The sequence below is a fragment of the Leucoraja erinacea genome, chromosome 4 (genome assembly GCF_028641065.1).
Source record: "Leucoraja erinacea ecotype New England chromosome 4, Leri_hhj_1, whole genome shotgun sequence".
Lineage (NCBI taxonomy): Eukaryota > Metazoa > Chordata > Chondrichthyes > Rajiformes > Rajidae > Leucoraja > Leucoraja erinaceus.
Genome location: NC_073380.1, coordinates 82,764,317 through 82,785,643, shown reverse-complemented (window position 1 = coordinate 82,785,643; position 21,327 = coordinate 82,764,317). Strand labels below are relative to the sequence as shown.

The 21,327-nt window shown below is 45.6% G+C and overlaps 1 protein-coding gene across 1 annotated transcript; it reads right to left on the bottom strand.

Annotated features, from left to right (window-relative positions):
• Positions 1-2,276: 2,276 nt before the first annotated feature.
• Positions 2,277-8,963, bottom strand: LOC129696618 (transmembrane protein 74-like). Its single transcript, XM_055634676.1, has 2 exons — positions 8,643-8,963; positions 2,277-7,952 (listed from the first exon to the last, which is right to left on the bottom strand). The coding sequence occupies exon 2, from the start codon at positions 7,669-7,671 to the stop codon at positions 6,922-6,924; it is 750 nt and encodes a 249-aa protein (XP_055490651.1). The 5' UTR covers positions 7,672-7,952; positions 8,643-8,963; the 3' UTR covers positions 2,277-6,921.
• Positions 8,964-21,327: the final 12,364 nt, after the last annotated feature.

Below are 21,327 nucleotides of genomic sequence, written 5' to 3'. Positions count from 1 at the left end.
GAAGAGAGCCAAGAACATGCATGTTGGCATGGGAATGGGTAGGAAAGATGAAAGATGCAACTGGAATCTCAAAAACGGCATTGCGGACAGTGCATAGGTGCTCTGTAACTTGGTTGCCTAGTCTACACTGGGTCTCATCGATGTAGAGGAGGCCACATCTCCATTACTGGATGCAATAGGCAAGGCTGGAGGTGGGACGCATGAATTGCAGCCTCATCTAGAAGGGTGAAGTCCATAGATGGTCATGCAGGACGAGTTGAAAGGGGTAAGTATGCACCGCATAAATGAGTGGACAAGGAAGTCATGGAAAGATGCTCCAAGACTATGGAAAGCAGGAAGTTGGAGAAGAGGAAGATATGGAGAATGATGGAATCACATGGGAGCTATGGTGAAGGATGATATGTTGGATGCAGAGGCAAGCTGAGGACCAAGTGAATTCTACCTTCAATGTGGTGAGGGCCAAGTGAACTCTATCTCTGTTCAGTTGAGGGAGCAAGAGTGAGAGCAGACATGTGGGAAATGGAGGAAATACGAGTTTGAGCTGCATCAGCAATGGCAGAGGGGAAGTCACATGTCCATAAGAAGGAGAACATTTGAGAAGTTCTAAAGCGGAAACCCTCAGCTTGAGGACAGAGAGAGTGAAAGTGGTGAAACTGAGAGAAAGGGATGATGTTCTTACAGGAGACAGGGTGGGACGAGGTGCAGATGAGCTTGCAATGGCTATCCACAGTTTATTGGAGATGTTGGTGGATAGTTTATATTGTGACATGTACACAGAGTTCCAGAAAGGTGAGACATCGGTAAATATCCCTGTCATTTTTTAGGGACATTGTTACCCCTGCATTTTTCTGGTGCTTCAGCATTATGTAAGTTCATGTTTTTTCTTAATCTTTTAAGTCCTGCAGAATTCCAATAAAAAATAATTTATTCTTATGATACATTCCTTACCTTCCAATGGAATAATCATAGCAATGAGACAGATGGAGAAAAAAGTACAAATTATAGACAGAAAAAAACAATGGAACATATTAATTAAAAACATATGGCACAGTGGAACAGTGGTAGCACTGCTGCCTCATACCTTCAGTAACCACGGTTCGATTCTAATAATAATGAATGGATGGGATTTATATAGCGCCTTTCTAATACTCAAGGCACTTTACATCGCATTATTCATTCACTCCTCAGTCACACTCGGTGGTGGTGAGCTACTTCTGTAGCCACAGCTGCCCTGGGGCAGACTGATGGAAGCGTGGCTGCTAATCTGCGCCTACGGCCCCTCCGACCACCACCAATCACTCACACACATTCACACACAGTCAAAGGTGGGTGAAGTGTCTTGCCCAAGGACACAACGACAGTATGCACTCCAAGCGGGATTCGAACCGGCTACCTTCCGGTCGCCAGCCGAACACTTAGCCCATTGCGCCATCTGTCGCCCAGATTCTGACCTCAGATGCTGTAGAAGTGCAGTTTGCAAGTTCTTCCAATGGTTTTCTTTATAGAAATTGAGTCCTAATTTCCTAATTTGAGGAAGGACATCCTTGTGATTGAGGCCGTACAGCGTCGGTTCACGAGATAGATCCCTGGGATGGCGGGACTGTCATATGAGGAAAGATTGAAAAGACTAGGCTTGTATTCACTGGAGTTTAGAAGGATGTGGGGGGATCTTATAAAAACATATAAAATTATAAAAGGACTGGACAAGCTAGATGCAGGAAAAATGTTCCCAATGTTGGGCGAGTCCAGAACCAGGGGCCACAGTCTTAGAATAAAGGGGAGGTCATTTAAGACAGGTGAGGAAAAACGTTTTCACCCAGAGAGTTGTGAATTTATGGAATTCCCTGCCACAGAGGGGTGGAGGCCAAGTCACTGGATGGATTTAAGAGATAGTTAGATAGAGCTCTAGGGGCTAGTGGAGTCATGTGATATGGGGAGAAGGCAGGCACGGGTTATTGGTAGGAGACGATCAGCCATGATCACAATGAAGGGCGGTGCTGGCTCGAAGGGCCGAATGGCCCCTTCCTGCACCTATTTTCTATGTTTCTATGTTTCTATGAGTCATAGAGCTCTGGAGCATTAGGAATAGACTTTTTGACACAACCACCAGCCATTCCGACCATGATACCAATCTATTCTAATCCAATTTGCCATCATTGGTCCAATATTCTTCTACTTCTTTCCTACCCTGTTTAAATGCATTTTAAATGGTGTAATAGTATCTGCCCATATCTCCTCCTGTAACCACCTCCTATGTGAAAAATATGTCCCTCAGATCTCCAACACACTTTCGATTCACGGACCCTCACTTTCTGGACCAGCTTGTTACGCAGGACTTGATCAATAACTTTGCTAAAGCCCTTGAACACCACATATAACATATGCCTCAGGTGCTCCCATATACTTCCACTTCCCAAAGGTCTCTTGGGTGGTTATTCACTGTAAATAGCCTCTGATGTGTTAAGGGAGAGTTGATGCGTGTACAAGAAGACTAGGTTCCATGGAATTAAGTGGGAGGATATAGGGCAACATTAGCACATGGGCCAAATAGTCTCCTCCTTGTCGTAATAAAAAGATAATGCTTAAAAAAAATGCAATTAATATTTATATTTTCTGGTTGATATTAAAAGTGATCTCCAAACTTTGAAGAATTTCTCCTCTTCTCTCCAACCCGAAACATCACCTATTCCTTTGTTCCATAGATGCTGCTTCACCCGCTGAGTTTCTCCAGCATTTTTGTCTACCTTTGATTTTTCCAGCATCTGCAGTTCATCCTTAAACACTTTGTCTACTCCACTGCGAAATCTCCTCAAGGTATGCCTACTTTGAAGAAGTTCTCCTCCTCTCTCCGGAAGGGTCTCGACCCGAAACATCACCTATTCCTTTGTTCCATAGATGCTGCCTCACCCGCTGAGTTTCTCCAGCATTTGTGTCTACCTTACATTATATTGTAAAGTGATATTCTTGATTGAAACAAATGGCCCCTGCTTTCAGTGCAAGAGTTGACTAATATAGGACAGCATTTGATTGAAACAGACCACCGTGACTATTTCCCTATGAAAGGGGCAGAACTGTGTCTCTGGGGACTGTCACTTTAGTTGATGTATTATTTATGACTGCTGTTTTATACAATGCAATTTAGATATCAAAGTGATGAAAATATGCTGACTGGCAGAATATCCCATTGCATTATCCACAAAAAGGATGGCTTGAGCATCTGTCAATGCTGTAAAATTTTGTGCATGTGATGTTAAGGCAATCCTTCATAAGACCCAGCTTTGTGCTTGTGAGTTTGTTCATAAAACATCATTCATCTGTCCATGCACACTTTGCAAAACAAGTAGTAACTTTCAGTTATTGCTTGCCCATGAATATGGACAGCAGTTATTCAGGTCATATTTTGTAGTGTTTAAAACATTTGAGAAAATCCAAAATATTAAAGAACTGCATAAAATCAGTCGCTTGCTATTCAGTTTTACATCATGTATTATAATAAACACGAAAAATCAATGTTTCATATCTTCATCAAACAGTTCTCCATCAGTCTGGAAGTTCAACCTTCTGTACATAGTTTTTTTGTTTCTTCAGCGTCCGTTGAAATATTAAGCATGACTCAGTGAGTCGCTCTAGCCTCTGAGTGAAGAAGAGCATGAGTTCAAGTGTGTCTCCAGAGTATTTAGCACACAGTGTGCTGTGCAGCCTTGCTGTCTCTAGAACAAGATTTTACATCAGGGGCCATCTACTGTCTGAAATGATCTGAATGATCCGAACAATCTCACGCAGTTGCATCCTCACCTATGTAAACAAACTAAGACTATTTATCTGAATTGGACCACATTGCTGCCTTCGGGCTTTTAGTGCTCTCCAACCTACTGTCATGTTGCAATCAATCAGTCTGGTTATTCTGTTTCCTGTTGCCAAATTTTGACTGCTCATTATTTGCTGCAATTATTCAGTAATGTTGTGGGAACATTAAAATATAAAATCCTTCACTATTATGAATTTTGCCTGAAGGCATTATTCTGATTGTAAAACAAAGAATTTTTTTGCAGGTCTGAAATCTAACTACTGATGTTTTTAATATGGTGCGGTCATAATATTTTTAAAACCATACTAGCGAAAAATAAATACTACTGTTATGAAAATACTTTGAATGAAATTAAATAAAAACATTTTTTATTTTAAATCAATTATTTTTATTAAATTTTTGAACATCAGTAGAATGAACAGAATACATTTAATAAGGCAATAAATACTTGCATTACCATATAATAATAACCATATAACAATTACAGCATGGAAACGGGCCATCTCGACCCTTCTAGTCCGTGCCGAACACGTATTCTCCCCTAGTCCCATACACCTGCGCTCAGACCATAACCCTCCATTCCTTTCCCGTCCATATAACTATCCAATTTATTTTTAAATGATAAAAACGAACCTGCCTCCACCACCTTCACTGGAAGCTCATTCCACACAGCCACCACTCTGAGTAAAGAAGTTCCCCCTCATGTTACCCCTAAACTTCTGTCCCTTAATTCTCAAGTCATGTCCCCTTGTTTGAATCTTCCCTACTCTCAGTGGGAAAAGCTTGTCCACGTCAACTCTGTCTATCCCTCTCATCATTTTAAAGACCTCTATCAAGTCCTCCCCTTAACCTTCTGCGCTCCAAAGAATATGTATTATGCATTATGCATTATGCATTGAATATGCATTAAATATGTTGATATACAATTAATGCTTATATATAACATAATATGGAGGCTCGCCATGTTTCAGTTTTCAAAACATGAAAAGGTTTCATGGATCCCTTGTAATTATGAAAGGTTTGTGTAATTTGTTTGTCAAAGCTCAACCTGTGGTACGCTGACCATGACCTTCAAAGTCTAGAAATCACATCTAATTGAAATCTGATTCACACTTCAAATCATGACATTAAGAAAGGAAATGTTTCATCAGGAGTATTGAGCTCATGTCAGACTGCAGCTGTCCTTGGTGGAGAAAACACAGAGTCAAGGTAATGGAGAAGGAGGAAATCCTTTGTTCAGACATTAAGGGATTGAGTTGCTCGGATGTTGATCCACCCTGCCTGTTGTGGCCTGGAATCGACACTGCAAGGAGTCAGCGAATGAATGTAAGACAATTAAAAAGGAATTGGTCCAGATTCAAGAGGCATCTTATCAATGGAAGGAAGGGATGGTGAAATATGTCTTGAGGTTTTTATATATAATATTTTTCTTGTTTCTCATTGTTATTCTCTATTGTAGGAAAACAAAATATGCCACACAGATCCCTGTATTAAAGAAATAGTGCAGGTTTTCCCCAGTGCCCTCTCTAGAGCTCATACCAGCTGTTAGTGACCATGAACATTCTGATGGTGATCAGTTCAATGGACTGTGCCAAAATAGAATGAGACAATAGACACTGGCCAAGAAGTATTTCCCCGACATAAAGGTAATCCATCTTCCATCTTTACATTCACTTACTGAATACCATCTTTCACCGGGGAAGCTGTCTCATTTGATAACGTGTGGAGAATGTGTGGACCTGATTTACATTTAGGGAACAATTGCGTTTTATCTCTGCAAACAAATGTACTAAAAAGAACATATTGTTCAAAATAAAGAGCGGTGATGTACACGTACAATTTAAGAAGTAAATAGCACAACTGTTGCATAATCCTATTCAATGCAAATGCTTTTCATGTGTAAAGTGGTGTGACATATCCTAATAAAACACAGTCAAGTGCATGCAAAGTCCTTTTTAACATTAGTTGCTACTCTGGTTAGCCTGCAGTTAATTCACTGGAGGCTTAGCAGACAATTATGGTTGCAAATGGCTCAAATTATTGTTGCATAAGTCACACTCAGAGAAACAGGAATTTAGTCTGGAAAAATGAATAATAGAACACTACAGTACAAAGGAAGCCATTCAGTATCAGATGCTGCTTTGTACATTAGTTATCTATGGCTTTATATCACTCGGCAATACATGGCATTAACCCTCTTCGCTAAATCAAGTGTGGGAAAGCTATTGATTTTCAGTTAAATTAGAACAAGGCACCAGAGTGAAATGACTGTGGAGAGAAAATGGATCACCAGGATCCATACTGAATCTTTAATTCTGCCCCAATACTGCCTGGCCTGCTAAGTGTTCCCACTTCTAATTTTGTAGAAAACAGGAATAAGTCAATCGTTCCGAAGAATAAAAGAATATATATATATATATATTCAACCAAACAATGGGTGAGCTTAATTTGGAAACAGCCATGCGTGAATTTGAATGGTTGAGGAAGATCTTACCAAGCTGTTAAAAATCCTTCCCAATTTTTATTGTAAGTTCAGATAGAAGATTTCTTCTGATGTTTGAGTTTATGTATAAAAGAGAATCATACCATTCTGGGGGTGGTGTCAGGAAGCAGGGAGCAGATTTTCCAGGGAACTGTTTCACTCTTATAGATTATAGCGGGTAACGGAATTTGTCAAAAGCAGGCAACATATATTGCAGCCCGGAAATACAGGAATTGGTGATAGAACAGGCTTGCGGGGCCGAATAGCTTCCTCCCTTCTTTCCAGTACTCCAAATGATCAGGTCAATTTGCGCAGACTAACATCTCACGTGGGAGGGGAAACAGACTTGCTAGACTCGCGATTGGTTTTCAAGTTGAGAAATGCCGACGTGCCGAACCCAGGCGGCTTTGAAATAGCCCAGAGGTATTTGCTGTACCTACAGGAAAGAGCGGTGCAGTGTTTTGTTTTTTCTGTTCCTCCTATGTTCCTTGCAGAAGAGGGGAAGATGCAGGGGCTTGGTTGGCTTCCCTGCCAATCCCCCCTCCCACCCCGACCGCTCCCATACTGGACAATTTGATAATTTAAAATTTGTAACATGTGTAAAGAACCATGTTTAGGATACACATCACCATTAATCGATAGCAACCAGCTCCTCTGCACCCAGTGAGAATCTCTGGTTGGGGGAACCCAGGCGGAAGTTGAACGACCCGTAGATCTTCCCTGATCTCCCAGCCAATGAGAACCTCTGGCGTCGGTACAACTGTCCTTTGCAGATGGATATCATCAACAAGGTGGAGAGCAGCATCCCGCCGAGAGTCAAGAATCCAAGCCCAGCGATCACACACCTGTCCAGGTGAGCGCCTATCCGGGCGCTCTGCCGCTGAAGCCGCTCCATCTCCCGGGCTGAAACACTGTCCGGGTCCACAGTCACATCCCGAGGGATCACGTAAGATATGATGACCAGGGCGATGCCGCTGCAGAGGAAGAGCAGGGCGCAAATGAAGCCATAATCCACAGGGGAATCCGAGTCCTCGGACGAGCTGTCATCGGAGAACACGGAAAGTTCATCGGGCGACGGTCTGCTCTCGCCGTATGAGCTCTGGTAGCACGGGGGGTTGCAGTTTCCATGTGACAGTGGGGAGCAAGCTCGTTGAAGGTTGACATTCTCATCAACGTACGTGAAAGAAGTCTCCGGCTGCTGGTCGCAGCATATCTTAGAGTCCGGGCGCGCCGGTTTACAGCCGGCGCTCTGGAACAGCGCTGTCCCTGGTGCTGAACTGGAGATCCGCGGTTCTGAACCGTGCAGTCCCCAACCTAATTCCTTCCAAGGTCTAGGGAACGCCCGCTCTTGGCCTAGAAAACACAACTCCACCGAAGTCATCTCCCTCCCTTCTCTCACTCGCAGAAAGTGTTCTTCAAGCCATCTCCCACATCAACCTGCTGTCCCGCAGATATAGGGAGCCGCGGCTCGGCAGCGACTGCAAGCAAACGTTGAAAGAAATGCTTAGCTCCACAGCATCTCCGTGCCGCGAAAAGTCACACAACAAGCCACGTCCTCCATCTCTGCTGTTCTGATGCCCGTAAATCACTTCCTTGCCACTGGGGAAAAGCACTTCACTACCCGTTTGTGGACTCTGATAATTGGCAATCGGAGTCTTGTTTCTGTTGATATAAAATACACATTGACTGAAACGATGGTTTGCTGGTGAAGGCTCGCCCAGACCCGCTACTCAAAGCGCTTCTTTGCTCTGCGGGCGGGTAGGTTTCAACCTGCGGAGCGCCAAATGCGGGGCCGTTAACGCGGTTAACACTTATAGCAAGATCACAGCAATGGTTACTAAAAACAATAGGTGCCTTACACACACCTACCTTACCTGCAACGCCACCCATCGCACTTGTGCCCGCTACAGCACACCCACCTCACCTCCCATCCACCCAAACCGCGAACCCCAGCATCCGCGACCCAGTGCCACGCCTCTGCAAATGACCAAGAGAAGCACAAAATGTTCCCGTCTATTCCAGCCTACCTACCAGTCGATGAGATTTCATCCACTTAACTCTCGATTTTTTTAAAAAAAAATTAACGGTGTTTGTGCCGCCGGCTTCTAGAGAGGCCAGAAAATTAGGAACTGTGAACTTTCTCCATCTTCCCCCGAAAAGCCTCACAGTCAAAGCGATAAACTTTAGTGATCGCCCTCAAACCAACGCCCAACCCATCTCAACCATCAACTGGTGCCAGCATCTATCCAGGGGCACACCCGGAGCAAACATGCTCGACTTGTTTGCACCGGAGCGTTCTGTCTCCGAAGAATAGACAAGGTTGACCAAATCTTAAACTGACACCGTCCTCACCAGCAGAATGTAAGTAAGGTTTTCCTTTCCCCTTGTAGACGTTGCGGCTGATGTACCTTCCTTGGTCTGAGTGGCGAGGTTGAAAGAACGGCCGGCACAGTGGAGCGAACGCCAGACGAACCGACAGCCGTCCTGGCACCTTCTCCCCCGCTGGCTCCGAGCCACTGATGTGTTACTCCCACAAATCGCAGCGGAAACTCCGAGCTCGCATTTCGAACAGGCGGAGGACTCTGGGAACTGGAGTCTCACCAGCTGATATATAGAGCAACCTCTCCGGCTCCGCTGTCTCCACGGTGAACAGCTCCTTGGAGCGAGATACCCCCCCCCCCCCCCCCCAAAAAAAAAAAACAGCTTTCAGAAACTGACTGCTTCTCATAATAAATGACTTTCAAAACCATCTGTTACTGGGGAGAAAGACTTGTTTTTACAAAGCCAATTCCCAGCTAGAACAGCTTCACTCTTAATGCAATGTGGTCAGATTCAGATTCAGATTCAGATTCAATTTTAATTGTCATTGTCAGTGTACAGTACAGAGACAACGAAATGCATTAAAGGTCTCAGCTTTAATACAGAACACGTTCAGCTAACTGGGGCACATGGAGAACCGACACACACACACACACACACACACACACACACACACACACGTTATAGTAGCCTGTGTTGGTGTTGATAGTGAGGAGAACTCCCTCGCTACTCTTTTGCCAGGGATCGACATCGGAGCTCCAACCGTGGGTGCCTGCGGACTTTAACATCGCGGAGCTCGCAGTCTCTGGTTAGAGACCGATTTCGGGGAAATCCAAGCCGCAGGATTTTCGGTCGCCCCGACGCGGGAGCTTCGCCCGCCGGCTGCGGGAGCTTTGATAGCCCCGACAGCGGATGGTTCGACTGCCCCGACCGCGGGAGAATAATGAGGAAGAAGGTTTGGACTTTATTGCCTTCCATCACAGTGCGGAATCCGCTGTGGTGGATGTTTATGTTAACTTTTATGTAGTTGTGTGCCTTGTTGCTTTTTGTTCGTATGGCTGTATGGTAATTCGCACATCACTGTACCTTAATGGTACGCGTGACAATAAAGAACTCTGACACCTTTGAAACGTGTGGCTTGGGACCTTTCACATCCACAGAGGGGGGCGGGGCATTGGAGGGAGAACGGGGCCTTAACTGAAAGAGGCTCCTCTCACAGAGTCGGTCAGGAAGATCTGGAGAGAGGGAACGATGTTAATGTTTCGGGTCTTCATCACAACGCATCAGAACCAGGAAGTCGATCTGGAACCTTAACAAGATTTCTGTCTCCACGGACTCTGCATTACCTACTCGGTATTTCAGGCAATCCAGTGTCTATAGTTTGTCTTTGACAGTGTGGCGTTGCTTTCCTACTGCCTTTATTTGTATTGGTTGATTACTATCACGTATACAAATATAAAGCGATAAGCTCTGCGTGATATTCAATCAAATCGTACTATTCATGAGTATAAGCAAGTCACACACAAGTACAACAGATAATGCAAAGAGAAAAACGCCAGGGTGCAGAATACAGCTTTACAGCATTATGGGGTTACAACTACAAAGAAAACGTCCAAAGATAGACACAAAAAGCTGGAGTATTTCATCGGGGCAGGCAGCATCTCCGGAGAGAAGGAATGGGCGATGTTTCGGGTCGAGACCCTTCTTCAGACTGGTAAGGGATAAGCGAAACGAGAGATATAGACGATGATGTGGAGAGATAAAGAACAATGATTAAAAGATATGCAAAAAAGTAACGATGAGAAAGGAAACAGGCCATTCATTGTAAGCTGTTTGTAGGGTGAAAACGATAAGCTAGTGTGACTTGGGTTGGGGAGGGATAGTGCGAGAGGGAACGCTGGGGCCACCTGAAGTGGGAGAACTCAATATCATATCTATTGGGGTGTAAGCTGCCCAAGCGAAATATGAGATTTTGTTCCTCCAATTTGCGTTTAGCCTCACTCTGTCAATGGAGGAGACCTTGGACAGAATGTTCTGTGTAGGAATGGGAAGGAGAATTAAAGTGTCTGGCGACCGGGAGATCAGGTAGGTTCAGGCAGGCTGAGCGAAGGTGTTCCACAAAATGATCACCCAGTGTACGTTTGGTCTCGCCGATGTATGAGTCGGGTACAGCAGATGTACAGCAGATGTATGAACACCGGGTACAGCAGATGTGGTTGGAGGAGGTGCAAGTGATCCTCTGCCTTACCTGAAAGGTGTTGGGGTCCCTGGACAGAGTCGAGGGAGGAGGTATAGAGATAAGTGTTGCATCTTCTGCGGTTACAGGGCAATGTACCTGGGGAGGGGGTGGTTTGGGTGGGAAGGGATGAGTTAACCAGGGAGTTGTGGAGGGAAGGCTTTCTGCAGAAGGCAGAAAGGGGTGGAGATGGGAAAACGTGGCTAGTGGTGGGATCCTGGTGGAGGTGGTGGACATTTTGGTGGATTATGTGTTGTATGCGACGGCTGGGGTGGAAGGTAAGGATTAGGGGGCCTCTGTTGCAACTAGGGGGAGGGGAGCAAGGGCGGAGTTGTGGGGTACCGAGGAGACACGAGTGAGGGCCTCATCTATGATGGGAAAGGAGAAACAAAGTTCCCTAAAGAATGAGCACATCTCAGCTATCCTGGAATGGAACATCTCACCTTGGGAACAGATGTGGCATAGACGGAGGAATTGGTAGTAGGGGTAGAGTCTTTGCAGGGAGTAGGGTGGGAAGAAGTGTAGTCATTGAGATAGATGAGTTGGAAGATTGGGACTACATCCTCACTTATGGCAGTACTGTTCAGATGTCTGATAACAGTAGAGAAGAAGCTGTTCCTCAATCTGATCGTGTGTGCTTTCTAGCTTTTTTGTGTCTTCCGCCTTAGGGGAGAGGGGAGATGACGTGCAAAAGAAAGTTCATTGACGATGCCAGCTGCATTCCCAAGGCATCATGAATTGCAGATTGATCCAATGGGTGATGGAGGCAGGGGGCTGGGGGGTTGGGGCTGGTTATGTGCGATGGACTGGGCTACATCCACTAATCTCTTACATTTCTTGCAGTCCTGGGAAGAGCGGTTGCCAAACCGAATTGTGATGCATCATGAGAGGCTGCTTTCTACAGTGCATATGTAGAAGCTGGTGAGTGTCATTGGAGACATGTCTAGCATCCTTTGTCTTCTGAGGAAGAAGGGGAGCTGGTGTAATTTCTTGGCCGTGGCATCAATGCGGTTTGTCCAGAACAAATTGTCGGTGATATTTACGCCTGGGAACTTGACGCATTGAACCATCTCCTCATCGCCACCGTTGATGCTGATTGAAGCATGTACTCCACCACCATTCCCAAAGTCAATAACTAGCTCCTTCATCTTGCCGACACGGACGGAAGGTTCTCTTGTCTACACCACTAAGCTTTTTATCTTCTTGCTGTTCTTGGTCTCATCATTGTTTGAGCTCTAACTCACCACAGTGATGTCATCTGCAAACTTGTAAAAGGAGTTAGAACGGAATTTGGCCGCACAGTCATAAGTATATAGCAAGGCTAGTGAATCGAGAATGCATCCATGCAGGGTACTAGGTGTTTAGAATTATCGTGGAGGATGTTTTATTGTGTATACTCACTGGGACCTCCTCTTTGGCACCTTGACTTTCTTTGGCCTGGGTGTTGCAAGCTGGTTAAACCCAACCTCCTCAAACTCTGAGCCGAAATGCAAATTATTATGAAAAACCCCAAAACAGCAGATGCTGGAAATCAGAAATAAAGCTGCAAATGGTGTAAAAACTCAACAGGTTGCATATATGGAAAGAGAAAATTAGTTTATTTTCCCCGTCTCCGACACTTCATCAGAATTTCTGATACCTCGTTGTGGTATTCTGACTTTAGATGTCTATATACCGGGAATTTCATGAGGAGCATTTGACCCCGATTTTGGGTGGCCTACCCAAAGGAATGGGCTTGAACTGAAAAGTGGCTGGGGTACAATGAGGAAAGTGGTGTATTTTGCATAAATTTGTCTGTTGATTGAATAAACAGAGACAAATTTAGTTGTTATGGCATTTGGTTTTACAATACCTCAGAGTACTGAAGTACAATAGCCCTAGAGAAAGAAAGACTTGGAGGCCGACGCGATGCTGCTCATCCGGGCGTGGTTTCCATAGATAATGCTCACTGATGTAGACCAACACTAAGGCTGGAGGTTACCTGCAGTTCGTCGCTCTAACCGCCTCTCGGTGCTAGGGGCAGGCAGAGCATGCAGACTGAGCCCGGGACTTTGGCCACTTTCGGAGAGTGTGTGATGAATCGTCCATGTAAACAGATCAGTGGCCACACCCAGGTGGAACCCACAGATTAGAAGGCCCCCCTGAGCACCGGGAGTGATCAGATAGGGTGACGAGAGGAGAGGCCGCTCACAAGTTTAGTTTAGTTTAAAGACACAGCACGGAAACAGGCCCTTTGGCCCACTGAGACCGCACCGACAAGTGACCCCCGCACATTAACACTATCCTACACACACTACGGGCAATTTACACTTATACCAAGCCAATTTACCTACATGCCTGTAGGTCTTTGGAGGGGGAGGAAACCGAAGATCTCGGAGAAAACCCATGCGGTCATAGGGAGAACATACAAACTGTACAGAGCATCCGTAGTCCATATCGTACCTGGGCTTTCGACGCTGCGAGAGCTTTAAGGCACCAACTCTACCACCCGTATTACTGGGTTGCAAGTAAGGTCATCAGGTCAAAGGGTGTGACGCATGGAGTAGCTCAATCCTTCTGGAGTACAAGGTAGCTTCCGGCATACACTAGTAACTCATGTAACACATACGTTCTTACCTGTTAAAACCCTCCAAAATGGTCAATCTTTGCGCTGTAACGAATTGTGGAAATAGGGTTAACCGTGAGTGAAAACCACCAAAATCATTGCTCACTGACTTGCGAAAGAGCAGCGTGCCGGTGGATTGAGAACAAGTCCCAGCCCACGACAGTGGGGTCGATGGGGAGAGTGGTCGGGGGGGGGGGGGGGGGGGTCGTGGGGCCAGTTAGGGGGTCGTGGGTGTCGGTGCCAGTTCAGTGACTCTGGGTGGGCGGAGGGACTAGACTGTCCCCAACTCTGCTGCAGTTAACGGCCCCGTATGTGGGCGCTGCCGACCAAAAGCCCGTGACGGTGTGGCCACATGGGGAGACAGGACGGAGGGCGGCCGTGGCCGGACAGCGCTGACCCCGGGGGGAAGAGTGGGGGCTGTCCCGATGGATGCGCTCCTTCTGCCGCTTACACCTTGTTGCTCGCGTTCAGAGCAAAGATACTCGAGCATTTGATTCAGAGCGCTCAGTCACCCTCCACAATTATTTACACAATTATTTACAGCCCCATGTCCTCCAAAAGGATTGAGCTGCTCCGTGCATCATGCCCTTTGACCCGATGACCTTATGTGCAACCCCCCTATGTTCGGTCCCTTTCTCGTCGCGGTGAGAGGGTGTCCCGAAGGTGAACGGGAGGTGGCGGGACAGAAGTAGTCGACTAAGAGACCTCAGTTACAGGGAATGACTGGTTAATTGATTAGCTTCTCAAAGCACAGGGGACAGTTTCCAGAGGTGAACCTGCACTCTAGGACACCGAGGCGGAGAGAATCCTCTCCTTAATCACCTTCGGAGAGAATTTTCCATTGGTCCTGAGGACACCGAGGGCAGGAGAACCACTGGTGAGGAGAGGGAGAATGTCTGTGCGGCTAATTTCTGGCAGTGAGTCGCAGCAGAGACCCTCCATAGGACGGATAAACCTAGACCACTAACGGTTTCACATCTCAGAAAAGGAGAGCAAAAAGAAATGGGGGTGGGAAGGGGAAAGGATATGGGAGTGTTTCCGGAGTCAGGAGAAGAGGCGGCACAGGAGATATAGTGTGGCCGGACCCAAATGGCATGGGGAGGTGGAGGGGCAGAGCGGGGAGAGTATAGGGGCAGCAGCAGGGGGCAGACCAGCAGCAGCGAGCAGCAGTAATACGATGCGACCATCACTGACTGGCACTGGCCACAAAAGTAACTACCAGAAGTGACTAGCAGTGACCAGCAGTGACTGTTAGTAACCAATGGCAGTGACTAGCACTGATCAGCATCAGTAACAAGTAGTGACTGGCAGTAACCAGCAGTGTGTAAGAAGGATCAGCAGATACTGGTTTAAACCGAAGATGGACACAAAAAGCTGGAGTAACTCAGCGGGACAGGCAGCATCTCTGGAGAGTAGGAATGGGTGATGTTTTGGGTCGAGACCCTTTTTCAGACTGGCAGTAACCAGCAGTGATTGGAAGTAAGCAACATTAGTGACTAACACTGACCAGCAGCAGTGGCTAGCAGTAACTGGCAGTGACTAGTGGTAGTTTTGTAGTCAATGCCTACCATGTTCTGTGTGCTGAAGCAAAGCAAGAATTTCATTGTCCTATACAGGGACACATGACAATAAACTCACTTGAACTTGAACTTGACTAACATTGACCTGCAGCAGTCGAACCCTCAGCAGCAGTGGCTGGCCGTAACTAGCAGTGGCTAGCCGTAACTAGCAGCGGCTAGCCGTAACTAGCAGTGGCTGGCCGTAACTAGCAGTGGCTGGCCGTAACTAGCAGTGGCTGGCCATAACTAGCAGTGGCTGGCCGTAACTAGCAGTGGCTAGCCGTAACTAGCAATGACAAGCAGTAATCAACATCAGTGACCAACATAGACCAGCAGCAGTGACTAACACTGAGTAGCAGCACTGATGGGCAGTAGCTAGCAGAGACTATCAGTAACCAACAACAGTGACCAACATAGACCAGCAGCAGTGAACAGCAATGATCAGCAGCGGCTTCAGCAATTAACAAACGTCCATCATCTGGAATTCCTGGACCAAGTTACAGAACCAGGCGGCAGCTACAGAGAAAACCTCAGTGTACCGAGTTTGAGCAAGGACAGCACTTTTCCTCCATAGGAGTAAAAAGATAAATTTAAACAAAAACCTAATAGTTTCACGATCATGTCAAAGAGTCATTCAAGATGGAAACAGGCCCTTCACCTATAACCATATAACCATATAACAATTACAGCACGGAAACAGGCCATCTCGGCCCTACAAGTCCGTGCCGAACAACTTTTTTTCCCCCTTTTCCACCTCTACTTGTCCCCCCCGGCCAAGATGCCCCATTGACAGCTGCCTGCATTTGGCCCATATCCTTCTAAACCTTTCCTATCCATGTACCTGTCCAAATGTCTTTTAATTTGACCAAATATATTTTATATGTTTAGATTTCAGGTTTATTTACATTTTAATTTCACAGCTGCCACATGCCCCAAGTTCTAACTCAAGTCTCTGGGTCCAGAAACCTAACCACTCTACCACCAAGCACTCCTGTGAGCTTGATCAAACTTGGTCTCTTGCCTCACAAACCTCCACTCCAGCAGCTCAAAGGCCCTCCACATCACTCTGAGAGTGACAGGGCTGAGGGCTGAGGTTGATCGCAGTCATCCATCAGATAATGGGATAAACAGTGTTAATGTCCTGGCCCCTACATGGAGGAGCTATTGAGTTCTCCCTGATCATGTGGTGTCACTTCCCCCTCAACCACTATCAATAAGAGAGCTTGCCTGGAGAGCACATTGTGGTTTATGGGATTCAAGATACAAGATACAAGATACAAGATAGATTTAATTGTCACGTGTGCCTGATGGCACAGTGAAATGAATTTCCATACAGCCATACAATAAAAATCAACAGGACACAACACACTATAGGGTTTGACATAAAACATCCCCACACAGCAGAATCAAAGTTCCCTACTGTGTGGGAAGGCACCAAAGTCAGTCTCTTCCTCCACTATTCCCCGTGGTCAGGGCCTCCCCAAGCCCTCCGCAGTTGCCGCTACGGGCGGCCCGATGTTCAGGACCGCACGCCGGGGTGTTAAAAGTCCGATGTCGGGGCTGCGGGACGTCCCGGGATTGTGCAGTGCACTGGTCTGTCAGACTTCCCACATTGCAGCAGAATCAAATACATGTGACAGTGCTGAATTTGGGTTAGCCTGAGGTTGAGAGAGGCCTTATAGAAATGAAAATAATATATCTCTCTTCCCCTACCATTAACATAGTTATGTACATTAGTGACCGCAGATGTTATGCAAAACACAAAGTGCTGGGCGAACAGTGGGCCAGGCAGCATTTGTGGAAGGAATAGACAGATGGCGTTTTGTTTCAGGACTCTTTTTCAATCTGATCTATCTTGCTTTTTAACACAGTGTGGGTATTTTCATTGACAAGTGAAAACATGATGGTCTGAGCCATAAACTGCCTGCTCTGAGATCAAGGAGAGGGAAGCATGAAAAATGGCTGAATTAGCAAGTTTTGTGACTCAACTAATTAGAGATCACAGTGTGAAATAAAATATATCAGCCCCGGTGTTACTTTCATTGATCCTTTGATTTGGAATTGTCAAGCAAATAATATGCACAGAGAGGAGACCAGCACTCATGTGACGAGGCAGAAGTCCGGGATCAGATTCACACGTCTGAGTTTTGGAATGTAGAAGAGTACAGTAGGGGAACAGGCCACTCGCCCCACAATGTCCACACCAAGCATGACGCCAGATTGAACTAACCTTCTCTCCCTCCATTCCCTGAGTATCCATGTGCCTCTAAAAGCCTCTTAAACACCACTATCACCCCTGTTTTACCACCATCCCTGGTAGCACATTCCAGATGACCACCACTCTCTGTGCAAAAAAACCTGTCCCCCACATCTTTAAATTTTGCCCCTCTCACCATAAATCTCACCAACAAATGCCCTTTGTCTTTGACATTTCCACCCTTGGAAAAAGATTCTGTCTATGCAATCTATGTCTTTCATGATTTTATATACTTCTATTAGGTCTCCCATCAACTTCCGATGCCCCAGAGAAAACGATCCAAGTTTGTCCAAACTCTCCTTAAAGCTATCTCTTTCTATTTACTTTATCCACCCCACTCATAATTTTAACAACCCTCCACCATATGTTCACAAAAGGAATGAGCCTGAGAAGTCCTCCCTCGGTTTTGGTATCATTTATTTTTAATGCACATTGTCCCTTTGCTCCTTTTCCATGTAATGACGGGGAACACAATGCTTGATTGCTCTAAAGGTTGTTCCATTCCACTAATCTCTGCATTCCACCTCTGTTCCTCCCGAATAAACCCCTGGGGTTGATACACTATTTTTACTGGCCTAACTGACTTGCATTGCCATTTCATTGTTAGTGTGTTTCTACTGCATTCAAAGGATGTATTCTTTCCACCAAATACAAAATCTCCATTATTTATATTGAAATTCAAATACCAGTTACTGACTGGTGCTGCAAAGTTTATTCGCACATTGCCTGATACTTATTATTATTGATAACTCACAAATTTGGTGTCCTCTGCAATGTTTGAAATTGTCCTTTTATTTCTTGATTACAATTCATTTTTGTAAACAGTGAATCTCGGTGCCCGATCCTTTTGTCTATCTGTGTAATCCCTGTGTAATTGTGTAATCTGTGTCCACCCCCCACCTACTCCAAACCCTAATCACTGTTGTTCTACTTATTACCAATTTCCATTCATTCTGAATATCAAAGAACATGCAGGAAATCTGAAATGTAAAAAAAAACGTTTGTTTCTTTTATTTCTCTACTTTCCTCGTTAATCAATTAACATAACTTTGAAGTTCTCTGGTAACCCTGGGCAATCAGAGACATCCCCTTTTTGACCTATTCATTCAATAGACAATAGACAATAGTGCAGGAGTAGGCCATTTGGCCCTTTGAGCCAGCACCGCCATTCAATGTGATCATGGCTGATCATCCCCAATCAGTACCCGTTCCTGCCTTCTCCCCATATCCCCTCTCCTCTAATTTTAAGAGCCCTATCTAGCTCTCTCTTGAAAGCATCCAGAGAACCTGCCTCCACCGCCCTCTGAGGCAGAGAATTCCACGGACTCACCACTCTGTGAGAAAAAGTGTTTCCTCGTCTCCGTTCTAAATGGCTTACTCCTTATTCTTAAACTGTGGCCCCTGGTCCTGGACTCCTCCAACATCGGGAACTTGTTTCCTGCCTCTAGTGTGTCCAAGCCCTTAACAATCTTATATGTTTAGATGAGAACCCCCCTCATCCTTCTAAGCTCCAGAGTGTACAAGCCCAGCTGCTCCATTCTCTCAGCATATGACAGTCCCACCATCCCAGGAATTAACCTTGTAAACCTACGCTGCACTCCCTCAATAGCAAGAATGTCCTTCCTCAAATTAGGGTACCAAAACTGCACACAATACTCCAGATGTGGTCTCACTAGGGCTCTGTACAACTGCAGAAGGACCTCTTTGCGCCTATATACGATTCCTCTTGTTATATAGGCCAGCATGCCATTCGCTTTCTTCACTGCCCGCTGTACCTGCATGCTTACTTTCATAGACTGATGTACAAGGACCCCCAGATCCTGTTGTACTTCCCATTTTCCCAACTTGATGCCATTTGGATAGTAATCTGCCTTCCTGTTTTTGCTACCAAAGTGGATAAACTCACATTTATCCGCATTAAACTTAATCTGCCATGCATCTGCCCACTCCCCCAACCTGTCCAAGTCACCCTGCATTCTCACAGCATCCTCCTCACAGATCACACTGCCACCCAGCTTTGGGTCATCTGCAAATTTGCTAATGTTACTCTGAATGTTCTTTATCCCCACTCACACTGCTACCTAAAACTAACTTGTTACTTTACTCTTCTATCTTGAAATTAGACAAGGCATCCTAAAATAATCTCAAGTACAAGATAAACTATGTCAATAAAGTCACCTTGAACCTTTTTCCTCAGGCAACCTGACTCAGAATGTACTCAGCTAATGTGTGCGGTATTTATTGAGTGAAGTTGCCTTGTTGATTGCACACAATCAATCTCAATACAGGGTTTCTGTTATAGGAACGCCCTGCTCTCAGTCTAATGGACTATCTGGCTGTTTTCCAAGAGTTCAATGTGCAGTGAAACCAGTATATAAATTAATGCTGTACACAAGACTTAATATTTTCAACAGTATGAATCATTGACACTGAAAGCCGAATATGTTGAACAGCTGTCCTATTTTAATTGACACGGTTAGATCTAACCAGAGCAACAATGAATCTTGACAACTTCCACCCTCCAAAGAATGCAGGGGTTAAACTTCCCATTCCTCCACAGTCAGTGCAGTGATCAGCTGGTGGCAGGCAAAGTGGTTGGTGGCCAACTCTCTATTGAAAGGCATTCTCTGCCTCATGATCAGTGCAGTCCTGGAGCAGACATGGTCATCAGAGATTTAATCAAAGGGTTGAAAATCGTAAGCTGTTTTCACAGAGTGTTTACGTAGAAGATAGAACAATACTATACAAGGACAGGCCCTTCAGCCCATAATGTCTGTGCAAACATGATGCCATAATAAATTTCTCACATGATCCATATCCCTCAATCATCTGCATATCAACGTGCCTGTCTGAAAACCTGTAAAGGTCACTATCATATCCTGTCTCCACGACTACCCTGGGCAATGCAATCCAGGCACGCATCAATTTCTGTGTAAAAAAAACCTGCCCCGAAAAACTCTTTCACACTTTGCCCCTCTCACCTTAAAGCCGTTCACTCTCTTCTTTAAATTACTGCCCTAGGAGAAAGGTTCCAACTGTTTATCCTATCTATGCTTCATAATTTTATATATTTTTTATCAGGTCTCCCCTCAAGTTCCAATACTCTGGAGAAAACAATCCAACTCTCTCCAACCTCTCCTTGTTCACTCTAGTCTTTGACATTACTACCCAGGGAGAAATGTTCCAACTGTTTATCCTATTAATGCCTCCTAATTTTATATACTTCTATGAGGTCTCTCCTCAACTACCAATGCTCTAGAGAAAACAATCCAAATCTCTCCAACTTCTCATTATAGCTACACCCTACACTCTACACTCTAGCCCAGGCAGCATGCTGGTAATCCTGCACCCTCTCCAAAGCCTCCTATTGTCAAAGTTTGTTTCTTAAAAAGTAGATAGCAACAACAACTGTTAAAGGTAAACCATGGCAATCTTTAATTGATTCGTCAGACGGGATTGGCAAAGATCTACAATGAGCACAAACGTTGCTCAGTGTTTCTTGGGCTCCCACTCACAGAACAAAGGAAAGTTAGCACAATTATACATTTTTCTTATCAGTAAAGATAGATAGATATAATTTATTGCCACACAACCAGGGTCGGTGGAAATTTGGGTTGTCAGCAGCAGTACAATAATAAAGAACACACAACCACAATAAAAGTGTAACACAAACATCCACCACAGCAATCATCACTGTGGTGGAAGGCACAACATTTGGCCAGTCCTCCTCCATTTCCCCCCCGTGGACAGGACCAGAGTCCAGAGTCAGTCCAGGATCGGCTCTTCCTCACCGGAGACCATGGCTTTAAGGTGGTGTAGGCCGATTGGTTGAGATTTAAAGCACCGTAGACTGCAGGGCCGGCGGTCGAAACTCCCCTCCAGGGGTGATGGTGAGTCCATGCCGGACCTGCGGTAGAAGTTGGCCGCGGGCCGGCAGTGATGGCTTCTTCTTCCCCCGGGTCCCCCACGAGGGATCCCGGGCTGTAGACGCCGCGCCAGCTGGAACTCTGCAGACCGCGGCTTCAGGCTGCCGGCAGCCCCGGGCCAGCGAAACGGAGTGC

Bases quoted from the DNA above. Each gene is read 5' to 3' on its own strand.
- LOC129696618 (XM_055634676.1), bottom strand. From the start codon at position 7,671: ATGACTTCGGTGGAGTTGTGTTTTCTAGGCCAAGAGCGGGCGTTCCCT.